This window comes from Somniosus microcephalus, chromosome 27, assembly GCF_052327205.1.
Source record: "Somniosus microcephalus isolate GS21.2 chromosome 27, FLI_Smic_1.0, whole genome shotgun sequence".
Taxonomy (NCBI): domain Eukaryota; kingdom Metazoa; phylum Chordata; class Chondrichthyes; order Squaliformes; family Somniosidae; genus Somniosus; species Somniosus microcephalus.
This window is the reverse complement of record NC_141013.1, coordinates 48052984-48066748: the sequence shown is the minus strand read 5'-3', so window position 1 is coordinate 48066748 and position 13765 is coordinate 48052984. Positions and strand designations below refer to the sequence as shown.

General features: G+C 47.0%; 1 protein-coding gene across 1 annotated transcript in view; it reads left to right on the top strand.

Annotated features, from left to right (window-relative positions):
* lrrk1 (leucine-rich repeat kinase 1) overlaps positions 1 to 13765 on the top strand; it is a 404527-nt gene that overhangs the window by 202511 nt on the left and 188251 nt on the right. Inside the window, 3 exon segments of the mRNA XM_085968973.1 lie at positions 1585 to 1674; positions 1677 to 1798; positions 8199 to 8363. Coding sequence (XP_085825099.1) covers positions 1585 to 1674; positions 1677 to 1798; positions 8199 to 8363 — 377 coding nt within the window.

Genomic DNA, 13765 nt, shown 5'->3' with positions numbered 1-13765 from the left:
TCTCTCTCTGTCTCTCTCTCTCAGTACTCTCTCTCTCTCTCTCTCTCTCTCTCTCTGTCTCTCTCTCTCTGGACTCTCTCTCTCTCTCTGGACTCTCTCTCTCTCTGGACTCTCTCTCTCTCTCTCTGGACTCTCTCTCTCTCTCTCTCTGGACTCTCTCTCTCTCTGGACTCTCTCTCTCTCTCTCTGGACTCTCTCTCTCTCTCTGGACTCTCTCTCGCTCTCTCTCTCTCTGTCTCTCTCTCTCAGTACTCTCTCTCTCTCTCTCTCTCTGTCTCTCTCTCTCTGGACTCTCTCTCTCTCTCTGGACTCTCTCTCTCTCTGGACTCTCTCTCTCTCTCTCTGGACTCTCTCTCTCTCTGGACTCTCTCTCTCTCTCTCTCTGGACTCTCTCTCTCTCTCTCTCTCTGGACTCTCTCTCTCTCTGGACTCTCTCTCTCTCTCTCTCTGGACTCTCTCTCTCTCTGGACTCTCTCTCTCTCTCTCTCTGGACTCTCTCTCTCTCTCTCTGGACTCTCTCTCGCTCTCTCTCTCTCTGTCTGTCTCTCTCAGTACTCTCTCTCTCTCTCTCTCTCTCTCTCTCTGTCTCTCTCTCTCTGGACTCTCTCTCTCTCTCTGGACTCTCTCTCTCTCTCTCTGGACTCTCTCTCTCTCTGGACTCTCTCTCTCTCTGGACTCTCTCTCTCTCTCTCTGGACTCTCTCTCTCTCTGGACTCGCTCTCTCGCTCTCTCTGGACTCTCTCTCTCTCTCTCTGGACTCTCTCTCTCTCTGGACTCTCTCTCTCTCTCTGGACTCTCTCTCTCTCTCTCTCTGGACTCTCTCTCTCTCTCTCTGGACTCTCTCTCTCTCTGGACTCTCTCTCTCTCTCTGGACTCTCTCTCTCTCTCTCTGGACTCCCTCTCTCTCTCTCTCTCTCTGGACTCTCTCTCTCTCTGGACTCTCTCTCTCTCTCTCTGGACTCTCTCTCTCTCTGGACTCTCTCTCTCTCTCTCTGGACTCTCTCTCGCTTTCTCTCTCTCTCTCTCTCTCTCTCTCTCTGGACTCTCTCTCTCTCCCTCTCTCTCTCTCTCTCTCTCTCTGGACTCGCTCTCTCTCCCTCTCTCCCTCTCTCGCTCTCTCTCTCTCTCTCTGGACTCTCTCTCTCTGGACTCTCTCTCTCTCTCTCTCTCTCTCTCTCTGGACTCTCTCTCTCGCTGGACTCTCCCTCGTTGCTTCCTCTTGTCTTCCTCTCTCCTCTGCCCCTCCCCCAAGCAGACTCTGTAGATTTTGCTGATTACACAAGTAAGAAAAATAATGATAAAATTCTGTGAATTGCAGAATTGACACAATGCAAGGTTTGTCAATGAAGGAGTACCTGTTGCCATGGTGATGCAGTGAGTTCATCAGCTGTGTTTGGTTTGGGGAATTATTTAACTCTGAAGTTTGAATAGTGATCAGTGGAAAGTTTGAGTTTCTGGTCCCTGGCAATTTGGAGAAGGGGCTGATCTGAATCATGTCAGCAACACTCGTGTGAACCTAACCAGCGATGTTGGGGTGTAATGTAGTACGTAAATGGTCTCTGACTGCTTGTTACCATCTCGCAGGGCCGACGTCAGTGCTGGCCTTTCTAAGAGCACAGCTGCGGAAAGCTGAGCCTTGCAAGCTGCTGAAGATGATCATTGTTGGGCCTCCTCGTCAGGGAAATCCACTCTCCTGGAGACTCTACAGTCTGGGAAGCCCACACACACCATGTACAGAGAAAGCAGCATCCAGACCACCAGCTGGGAGCTTCCTCGACCTGCCGCAGTCAAGACTAAGGTACCAATAGTGCTGCTCGACTCCAGCCTGTGCCACCATACTGTCAAGCTTTTATATTGCACGAGTCGGTCGGTAGTTTTAAAATTCAGCACAGTGGATCTCAAATGGCTCAGTCCGGCTATGTCACTATAAGTGTGGCAGAGTGGGAATCCTGGTGAACCCGTTACCTGCGCTCCTGATCCTGTCGGAGAATCTGGACCCAGGACAAGGATTCCTTTTCATTTAAAAGTTTTATTTAAATTTATTTAAAAGTTCTTTATCTGAATGCACGCAGCATTCATAACAAAATAGACGAGTTGACGGTACAAATAACTACACATGGGTATGATCTGGTGGCCATTACAGAAACATGGCTGCATGTTGACCATGACTGGGAACTAAACATCCAGGGGTATTTGACTATTAGGAAGGACAGACCGGAAGGAAAGGGAGGTGGGGTGGCTATGTTAATAAAGGATGGAATCACTGCAATAGTGAGAAATGATATTGGGTCAAAGGATCAGGTTAGTGAAACAGTTTGGGTGGAGATAAGGAATAATAAGGGGAAAAAGTCACTAGTGGGCGTAGTCTATAGGCCTCCTAACAGTTGCAACTCTGTTGGTCGGAGTATAAATCAGGAAATAGTTGGGGCTTGTAATAAGGGAACAGCTATAATCATGGGAGATTTTAACTTTCATATTGATAGGACAAATCAAACTGGGCAGGGCAGCCTTGAGAAAGAGTTCATAGAGTGCATTAGGGATGGGTTCCTTGAGCAGTATGTTACTGAATCAACCAGGGGCCAGGCAATCTTAGATCTGGTCCTGTGTAATGAGACAGGATTAATAAAAAATGTCCTAGTAAAGGATCCCCTTGGAATGAGTGACCGTAACATGGTTGAATTCCAAATTCAGTTGGAGGGTGAGAGAGTTGGATCTCAAACCAGCGTACTAAGCTTAAATAAAGGAAACTATGAAGGTATGAGAGCAGTGGACTGGGAAAATAGATTAAGGTGTAAGATGGTACATGAGCAGTGGTGTACATTCAAGGAGATATTTCACAACTTTCAAGAAAAATATATTCCACTGAGGAAAAAGGGGCGTAAAAGAAAATACAGCCATCCGTGGCTAAGTAAAGTAATTAAGGATAGTATCCAACTGAAAACAAGGGCATATAAAGTAGCCAAATCTAGTGGGAGGATAGAAGATTGGGAAGCATTTAAAAGCCAGCAAAGAATAACTAAAAGATTAATTAAGAAAGGGAAGATAGATTATGAAAGTAAACTAGCAAAAAATATAAAAACAGATAGCAAGAGTTTCTACAGTTATATAAAAAGAAAAAGGGTGGCTAAAGTGAATGTTGGTCCCTTAGAGGACGAGACCGGGAAATTAGTGGTGGGGAACATGGAGATGGCAGAAACGCTGAACAAATATTTTGTATCAGTCTTTACAGTAGAGGACACTAAAAATATCCCAACACTGGACAAACAGGGGGCTATGGGGGGGAGGAGCTAAACACGATTAAAATCACTAAGGAAGTGGTACTCGGTAAGATAATGAGACTAAAGCCGGATAAATCCCCTGGACCTGATGGCTTACATCCTAGGGTCTTGAGAGAAGTGGCGGTAGGGATTGCGGATGCATTGGTGGTAATTTTCCAAAGCTCCCTGGATTCAGGAAAGGTCCCAGCAGATTGGAAAACTGCTAATGTAACGCCCTTATTTAAAAAGGGAGGTAGACAAAAGGCTGGAAACTATAGACCAGTTAACCTAACATCTGTGGTTGGTAAAATGTTGGTGTCCATTATTAAGTAAGCAGTGACAGGACATTTGGATAAGCATAATTTAATCGGACAGAGTCAGCATGGTTTTATGAAGGGGAAGTCATGTTTGACAAATTTGCTCGAATTCTTTGAGGACGTAACAAACAGGGTGGATAAAGGGGAACCAGTGGATGTGATGAATTTGGACTTCCAAAAGGCATTTGACAAGGTGCCACACAAAAGATTACTGCACAAGATAAAAAATCATGGGATTGGGGGTAATATACTGGCATGGGTGGAAGATTGGCTATCTAACAGAAAACAGAGAGTTGGGATAAATGGTTCATTCTCGGGTTGGCAATCAGTAACTAGTGGTGTTCCGCAGGGGTCGGTGCTGGGACCCCAACTCTTTACAATCTATATTAACGATTTGGAGGAGGGGACCAAGTGCAATATATCCAAGTTTGCCGACGATACAAAGATGGGAGGGAAAGCAGTGAGTGAGGAGGACATAAAAAACCTGCAAAAGGACATCGACAAGCTAAGTGAGTGGGCAGAAATTTGGCAGATGGAATATAATGTTGGAAAGTGTGAGGTTATGCACTTTGGCAGAAAAAATCAAAAGGCAAGTTATTATCTAAATGGAGAGAAACTGCAAAGTGCTACAGTACAAAGGGATCTGGGGGTCCTGGTGCATAAAACACAGAAGGTTAGTATGCAGGTACAGCAGGTGATCAGGAAGGCCAATCTTGGCTTTTATTGCAAGGGGGATGGAGTATAAAAACAGGGAAGTCTTGCTTCAGTTATACAGGGTATTGGTGAGGCCACACCTGGAATACTGCATACAGTTTTGGTTTCCATATTTAACAAAAGATATACTTGCTCTCGAGGCAGTTCAGAGAAGGTTCACTCGGTTGATTCCGGAGATGAGGGGGTTGACGTATGAGGAAAGGTTGAGTAGGTTGGGCCTCTACTCATTGGAATTCAGAAGAATGAGAGGCGATCTTATCGAAACATATAAGATTGTGAGGGGGCTTGATCGGGTGGATACGGGGAGGATGTTTCCACTGATGGGTGAGACTAGAACTAGGGGGCATAATCTTAGAATAAGGGGCTGCCCTTTCAAAACTGAGATGAGGAGAAACCTCTTCACTCAGAGGGTGGTGAATCTATGGAATTTGCTACCTCAGAGAGCTGTGGAAGCTGCGACATTAAATAAATTTAAAACGGAGATAGACAGTTTTCTAGCAGATAAGGAAATTAGGGGTTACGGGGAGCGGGCAGGGAAGTGGACGTGAGTCTAGGTTCGGATCAGCCATGATCCTATTAAATGGCGGAGCAGGCCCGAGGGGCCGTATGGCCTGCTCCTGCTCCTACTTCTTATGTTCTTATGTTATTCCGAGTATTACTAATTCCATTGGGGGCGAGTGTCACTGGATGGCCTCTGCCTGACCCATGGAGTGAGGGTGAAGGTTTACCCCTTGTCAACTTTCAATAGATTAGATAGGTGAGTGAAGGAAAGAGGGATAAAGGAATAAGAGCACAGGGTGGGCACTTGGCATTAGGACAATGCTCATGTGGATAGTAAACACCAACACGGACTGGTTGGGCCGAATGGCCTATTTCCATGTTGTAATACAGTTGGTGCATTGAAGTTAATCGGCTCCCTTTAATAGAGGCCCGGGTAAAAATGCTCCAAGGCTCAATTCTGGGTCCTTCCAGGCCATGATCCCCCCCAGCCCGCCCCACTTGCTCCCCTCCACCGACCTGGTGCTGATATCAGGCCAGTGCCCAGATTGTTTGGTGGACTGGAGACACGAGCCTTGGAAAATCCAGCAGGTTGCATCAACCCAACAGCCCCACCTCCATGACATATCAGAACATTTATGGGGAGGGGTGGGGGATGGAGCTTCTGCCCATCCTAGCTCCCCTCGGCTGCACTTCTGGGTGGAGACACGGAGTTTCCAGGCCCCCACCACAAGTCAGGCCTCTTCCACCCCTTTATCGTGGAAATACACTCCAGGCCCTGAGGAAATTCAGTGGTCAATATGTTGATCTCCACAGAGGAAGGAAAATTAGAAGGAAAGTCTCTTCTTGGCTCCTATTGCAGACTTGGTGCCAACCGAAGCCTAGAACTAAAAATGCCCCCTTCCTCTCATCCAGCAAAATCCCACATGGAAAACCAAACTTAACATGAAACCGGTCGCCTGTCACTTTAATTCACCGCTTCACTCCCACTCTGATCTCTCCGTCCTCGGCCTCTTACACTGTTCCAATGAAGCTCAGCGTAAGCTCGAGGAACAGCACCTCATCTTTCGATTGGGCACTTTGCAGCCTGCCGGACTCAACATTGAGTTCAACAATTTCAGATAATAATCCCTGCCCCCATTTTTCATGCAGTATGATTTTGCCATTCCCATTTGCAACATTTTCACGGTATGTTCTTTCACATTCTTTCCTCCCCCCCCCCCCCCGCTGTCTCTGCACCTGCTTAATATCTGTTACATCTCCAGCTTTTTCCAGTTCTGATGAAGGGCCCCAGACCTGAAACGTTAACTCTGTTTCTCTCTCCACGGATGCTGCCTGGCCTGCTGAGTATTTCCAGCATTTTCTGTTGTTATTTAACATGAAACTATCTGTTTATCGGTATTCCATTGATAGTTGCTCCAAGTATCTGCACTCTGTACAGTCCTATGTGCCCTCTGTTCTCGATGTGTTTTATCGTCTATTTGTGCTGCATTATTTAAAGGTTTTCTATGAGGCCTGGTCTGCCCTTAAGCCAGGGAGGGTTGGCAGCTAAATTTGGGCTGGTCTTCCTTATATCATCAACTTTCAAAGTTATTAATTAACAAGTCACAAGTTAGACTTACACACATTCGCTGTTTAACCATAGAATCATAGAGCACAGAAGGAGGCCATTCGGCCCATCATGCCTGTGCCAGCTCTCTGAAAGAACTCACCAATTAATCCCACTCCTCTGCTCTTTCCCCACAGCCCTGCAAATTTTTCCCCTTCAAGTATTTATCCAATTCCCTTTTGAAAGTTACTATTGAATCTGCTTCCACCGTCCTTTCAGGCAGCGCGTTCCAGATCACAACAACTCGCTGCATTACAAAATGTTTCCTCATGTCGCCTCTGGTTCTTTTTCCAATACTCTTAAATTTGTATAGTCTGTTTACTGACTCACCCACCACTGGAAACAGTTTCTCCTTATTTACTCTATCAAAACCCTTCATGATTTTGAACACCTCTATCAAATCTCCCCTTAACCTTCTCTGCTCGAAGGAGAACAATCCCAGCTTCTCCAGTCTCTCCATGTAACTGAAGTTCCTCATCCCTGGTATCATTCCAGTAAATCTCCTCTGCACCCTCTCCAAGGCCTTGACATCCTTCCTAAAGTGCGGTGCCCAGAATTGAACACAATACTCCAGCTGGGGCCGAACCAGTGATTTATAATATTTTCTGGTTTCCGTTGAATTGATTTCTTGCCTGGCAGAGACAGCCGGAGGTCATGGTGATTTTAATTTAAATGCCTCCGGCCCACTTCCAGGGATGGGCGTGAGGGGTGCCGATGGCGGGTAAAGGTCAGGCTATCAGTGGCCGCCCGCTGGCTTCGAGGTAAGTGGCAGGAAGGTGGTTTTGGGAGGGTCTCGTGGGTGGAGGCGGGAGGGGAGTCCGAGCCAGGTGAGGCTGCGACTTTCCTTGGGGGTCCCGGAGGAGCACTCAAGCTGACCCCACAAAGGAAAGTTCTAGACTGATGTGAAGGGTCTTTTCTATCTGTCGATCAGCTTCTGCTGAGTAGGAGGAGCCGCAGTGGTTTCCCCGCTCAGGCCCCGGTTAATGGGCCAGCGGGGTCCTATTGATGGAATAGGACTTGGATTGGCATAAATTCCTGAGGCCTCCTCCGCCGGCAGGTTTATATCGTTGGTAGTCAGCTCTCAGCGGGTAAGTAACCTGCTCATTTTTAACTCCCCACCCTCGGTTTGCATCGTTTGGGTAGGGTTAAAATTGACTCCAGTGTGTTGTAGCACATTGTCCAAAACACCAAATCTTGAAATGAGCACTGGCTGGAGGAAGAGAGAATAATTTTCACCTTACAAAAATACCAATGTACCGAACCATTTAAAATGTTCTCCTACCTCAGCCATGTCTAGGGCCAATTCCCCAGCAGTGAGCCACACTCGAAGGGAGCATTGCTCAGACACCAGGCACCACAGTGTTTCCTCTTCCCTTGGAGCGTGGCTCTCTACTGGGAGTGCAGGATTGGGGAATTACCCCTCGGAGGGAGGTATGTACACAGACAATTAAAAAAACCTTTTTCTTTGGCGCGTTACTAAAAAGCATTCCTCACTGCAGCTAGAATCTAATGCCATTGCCTAAAGTAATGGTCATACAGCCGACAATAATGACCAACCTGACCTGTTTCATGCTCTCTGAATGTTATTGCCTGTGTTGGTTGATTCCTTTGAAGAACATCCTTTAATAGAATCATTACAACACAGAAGGAGGCCATTCGGCCCATTGTGCCTGTGCCGGCTCTTTGAAATAGCTCTCCAATTCGCCCCACTCCCTCACGCCCCCTGCCCACAACGAATTAATTAATTAATTACAGAATGAATGTAGTTTAATTCTGTTTGTTCTTACTCTTTTTATTTTCTAGGTGGATTCCATTGTGTTTAATGTGTGGGATGTTGGAGGTACTGCCAAAATGTCAACAGTCAATCAGTGCTTCTTCACTGATAAAGCCCTCTACGTGGTGGTGTGGAACCTGGCCCTTGGAGAGGAAGCAGTGGCAAACTTACAGTCCTGGCTACTGAATATTGAGGTAGGGAATCGGCATGGCCACAACTGTGAGTAGCACATCTTGCAAAAATACAAACTCCTCAAACGCTCTCTCGCTTATGCATTAGAAGGATGTTCAACAGCAGGACTGCTCTCAGACAGCACACAGGATCAGATCATGAATTAAACTGGATCATTAAATTAGCATTGCTAAACCTGCACTACATCTGTGCCCAGCCCTGACTGGTATTCACATTTAGCTTCAGTCCGTAAGGGTGACCCCGAGCTTCCGGTCACCTGTCACTTTAATTCTCCGCTCCACTCCCACTCAGACCTCACCGTCCTCGGCCTCTTACACTGTTCCAATGAAGCTCAGCGTAAGCTCGAGGAACAGCACCTCATCTTTCAATTCGGCACTTTACAGCCTTCTGGACTCAATATCGAGTTCAACAATTTCAGACCATAACCTCGGCCCCTATCAATTTTTTTCTCTCTCTCACGTGGCAGCTGTCGATCATTCTGCCATCGCCATTTACACCTCATCTGGACCCAGCTTTTGTTTCTTAACTTGTCCCATTACCATCTCCTTTTGCCTCGCACCATCATCACTTTTGTCTCTGAATCTCTCCTGCCTTCCACCCTATCACAGACCTTCCCTTTTGTTCTTTCCTCCCCTCCCCCCTCTCCCTGCCCCTACACTTGCTTAAAAACCTTTTACATCTCCAACTTTTTCCAGTTCTGATGAAGGGTCATCGACCTGAAACGTTAACTCTGTTTCTCTCCCTACAGATGCTGCCTGACCTGCTGAGTATTTCCAGCATTTTCAGTATTTATCCAATTCCCTTTTGAAAATTTCTATCGAATCTGTTTCCACTATTGTGGTGTATGTAACCTGCTCCACCTTAAGAGAACTTAAGCCTGGTCCACCTTAAGAAAGGTACTACTTTCTTTGGTTGCTGTATACGTAATACCGGTGGTGACCACACCGGAATATAAGCACAGTGTAATAATATTGTATTCAGTATAGCCCGACCTCCAACCAGTAAAGACCTGTTGAATTTACTCTTGTGGTCTGTGTAGTAATTCTCACTATAACACACAGACTTAACAGTGGCGACGAGTACGATCTTACCCTGCTGCAGTAATTTCCACGGCGACTTCGTCCACAGACAGGACGTCGAAGAGAGGTTTCCACCCTCATCACCTACGGGAAGACACGTCGAGCGGCAGGCATCGAACAACCAGAGTGCAGAAGACATCCTGACCTCGAAGCCTCCATCAGCGACTGTCAGCTTCTTCTACTACCTCGTGGTGGGTAAGCCGGGCAGCGACGCGACAGAAAGTCAACCGCGTTGGCTGTACAGACGGGGCTGGGAAGACGGAGGAATAAGGGCGGTGAGGTCGATCGCGACCAGAGATAAGGGCCGGGCCGCTTTCGAGCGAGAGGCGCAGCGCGGGACATCGATCGCGACCGGAGATAAGGGCCGCATTCGGGCTAAAGGCGCAGCGTCTGGGGAAACTGAAGGCGCGAGAGCCGCGGTGAAGCGGAGACAGCGTCGGGGGACGGGTGAAGACCGCCAAGCGCGGGAAAACCGCCATTTTGTGGGCGGAGGACGACGGCAAGAGCGGGAAGCCGCCATCTTAGATAACATTAAAAATACGATAAATTGCTACGATGCCTAAACATGGGAACATTAATGCCTTCGACAGTGATATAGAAGACTGGGCTATGTATGTAGAACACATACAAAACTATTGTAAGGCAAATAAAATTCCTGAGACAGATAAAGCACTAACATTACTAAACTTAATGGGTGCGAAGACATACGGGCAATTGAAACACCTGTTATCACCAGATGAACCGGCGGATAAGACGTTCGAACAGATTGTTACTGTCCTAAAAAATCATCTTAGCCCCACGCCGCTGATGCTAGCGGAACGATTTAAATTTTACGATAGAAGACAGCGGCAAAATGAAAGCAATGCTGAATATTTGATGGAATTACGTAAGCTAGCAAAATATTGTCAGTTTGGAACAGGACTGACAGAGGCACTTCGAGATAGATTTGTGTGTGGTTTATTTAAACAGGATACACAAAGGCGACTGCTCGAGGAGAATGAGCTGTCTCTCGAGAAGGCAATCACTATGGCAGCAGCACATGAGGCCGCAGCGAGAGGCACGGCAGTAATGCAGCTACGGCCACCGGAACTCGGTACAAACAAATTGGGTTTGAGTTCTGTCAAATGTTATCGTTGTGGAAAGACAACGCACGATCAGAACCAGTGTTGGTTTAAAAACCAAGAATGCAGAACGTGTGGCAGGTTTGGCCACATAACTAAAGTATGCCGGTCAGGAAAGAAGACCAGCAATAAAAAGTCACCGCAAGGAAAATATGCAAAGGTACACAAGGTGACAAAGAACAGTTTGACTGAACAGAAGTCAGATTCAGACGCTAGCAGTAATGAACTGGATAGCTTAAGAATACACAACGTTGGTAAGGATACAGACCTCCAGACAATTTGGGTCACTCTTAAGATAGCAGGAGTCCAAGTAAAAATGGAATTGGACACTGGATCGGCATTGACGGTCATGAATAAGAAAGATTACAGAAGGTTATTCCAACATATTCCCTTACAGGATACGGAGATTATATTGAAAACGTACACGGGGCAAAGAGTGTACCCCATCGGAAAAATAGAGGTAGAAGTGGTCCACAAGGGCGAAGGAAGCCAAGTAATGGACTTATATGTGCTACCTGAAGGAGGTCCACCACTACTAGGACGGGAGTGGATTAGGAAAATGAATATGGACTGGCACTCCTTGAAAGCACTAACGGTAGATTCCGGGGAAACAGCTGTCAAACCTAAACGATTGTCCAGAATATTGGATGAGGCTAAAGAGGTGTTCCAGCCGGGACTGGGAACACTGAGAGGAATTACGGCAAACATCAAGATTGATGAACATGCACAACCAAAATTTTTTAAAGCCAGACCGGTACCCTATGCAATACGACCTGCGGTTGAAGCGGAGCTGGAAGCACTAGAACGTTCAGGGGTACTGTCTAAAGTAGATTGGAGTGAGTGGGCTACGCCCATTGTTCCCGTTATGAAACGTCCTGCGAACAATAAGCCAGGAGATCCAGGGAAGGTTCGCATCTGTGGAGATTTCAAGATCACCGTTAATCCGGTGCTTCACACGGTGCAGTATCCGCTTCCACGGATTGAGGATATTTTCGCTTCACTGTCTGGCGGGAAACACACCAAGATAGACCTGGCGCAGGCGTACTTGCAGATGGAGGTTGAAGAAGAGTCACGCCAATACCTCACGATCAACACGCATCGAGGGTTGTACCGGTACAATAGGCTGGTTTTTGGTGTGGCATCGGCTCCAGCAATTTGGCAGAGGGCCATGGAGCAGGTATTACAGGGAATTCCAGGCACACAATGTTACCTGGACGACATTCTGATCACAGGTGATGGTGATGAACAGCATCTCGCTAACTTGGAACTGGTGCTCAACAGACTGAAAGAGTATGGACTTAGGGTAAATCGGCAGAAATGTGAGTTCTTCCAGAAGCGGATCTCGTACTGTGGTCATGTCATTGACCGGGAGGGGCTTCATAAGTCTCCTGACAAGATAGCGGCAGTTGTAAAGGCTCCCGCTCCGGAGAATGTCTCTCAGTTGAGGTCGTTTCTAGGATTAATTAACTACTACCATAAATTTCTGCCAAATTTATCCACGGTGCTGCATCCGTTGAACGCTCTTTTACAGAAAGGGGTACCATGGGACTGGGGCGAAAACTGTAAGAAGGCATTTCGCAAAAGCAAAGAATTGATCACCTCAGAGGAAGTGTTGGCTCACTTCAACCCGACACTGCCTATTCGGTTGGCTTGTGATGCTTCTCCATATGGTATTGGGGCAGTACTCTCACATAAATTGCCAAATGGCACGGAAAGGCCAGTCGCGTTTGCATCCAGATCATTGACCTCCGCTGAGCGCAACTATGCGCAGATCGATAGGGAGGCCCTTAGCCTTGTATGGGGAGTGAAGAAGTTTAATCATTACCTACAGGGCCAAAAATTCACACTTCTGACGGACCATCAACCGTTGGTGTCCATTTTTAACCCTAAGAAGGGTGTTTCGGTGATGACAGCACAGCGTCTCCAGAGATGGTCTCTTTTCTTAGGGGCACATCAATATCAGATAGAATTCAAAGGTACGAAACAGCATGGCAATGCTGATGGCCTGTCGCGCCTGCCACTACCTGAAGATGAAGACACGACGGAAGTTGACCCTGTTGTGTTATTTCATTCGACCATTATCGAGTGTTTACCTGTCACCAACGCAAGTATTGAAAGAGAAACCAGGAACGACCCGACACTGTCCAAAGTCTACGAGGTGACAGTGAAAGGATGGCCAACACGGGGTGATCCTCTGTTACCGGCATTCTCGGCAAGGCGAGACCAGCTGTCCGTCTGCCATGGTACTTTGATGTACGGGACAAGAGTGATTATTCCTCCCAAGTTAAGGGAAAGAGTTTTAAAAGAACTACATGAAGGTCATCTGGGGGGAGTTAAAATGAAAAGTCTTGCTGGGGCTTACGTATGGTGGCCGGGTATTGACCAACAGATTGAGGAGTTAACGAAAAGCTGCGCTGGGTGTCAAAAAGTGCAAAATGCACCTCCGATAGCACCGCTACACCCATGGGAATGGCCTTCAGCCCCATGGCAACGCGTACACATTGACTTTGCTGGTCCAATCATGGACTCCATGTTCCTAATCGCGGTGGACGCACATTCCAAATGGCCAGAAGTCATCAAGATGAATACCACTACTTCAGAAAAGACAATTGCGGTGTTAAGAACAATATTCGCAAGGAACGGATTGCCAGAACAGATCTGTTCGGACAACGGACCACAGTTTGTATCAGAAGAATTCCAACAATTCTTAAAGAAGAATGGAGTTAAACATTATACCTCTGCCCCATATCATCCGGCGACAAACGGGTTGGCTGAAAGAGTTGTCCAGACATTCAAAAAGGCTATTAAGGCCATGAATGATGATCAGATTCCGCTGCAACACAAGGTTGATAAGTTCCTGATGTCATATAGAAACGCCGATCATGCCGTGACTAACCAAAGTCCTGCTATGATGTTTTATAACAGGAGGTTGCGGTCCAAGTTGGACTTGTTAAAACCAAATGTGCGGAGGGAAGTGGAAAACAAACAGTTTCGGCATATTAACAGCAAGCCACTCGAACTTTCGACGTAGGACAACCAGTGATGGCAAGGGGCTATGGAAACGACAAATGGCAGTCCGGAACAATCCGGGCCAGACAAGGACCTCTGATGTACACCGTAGATATTGGTCATAATGTGATAAGGCGTCATGCGGATCAACTGGTAGAGTCGAGAGCAAGGGTCGAACCCATGGTTGTGACAGAG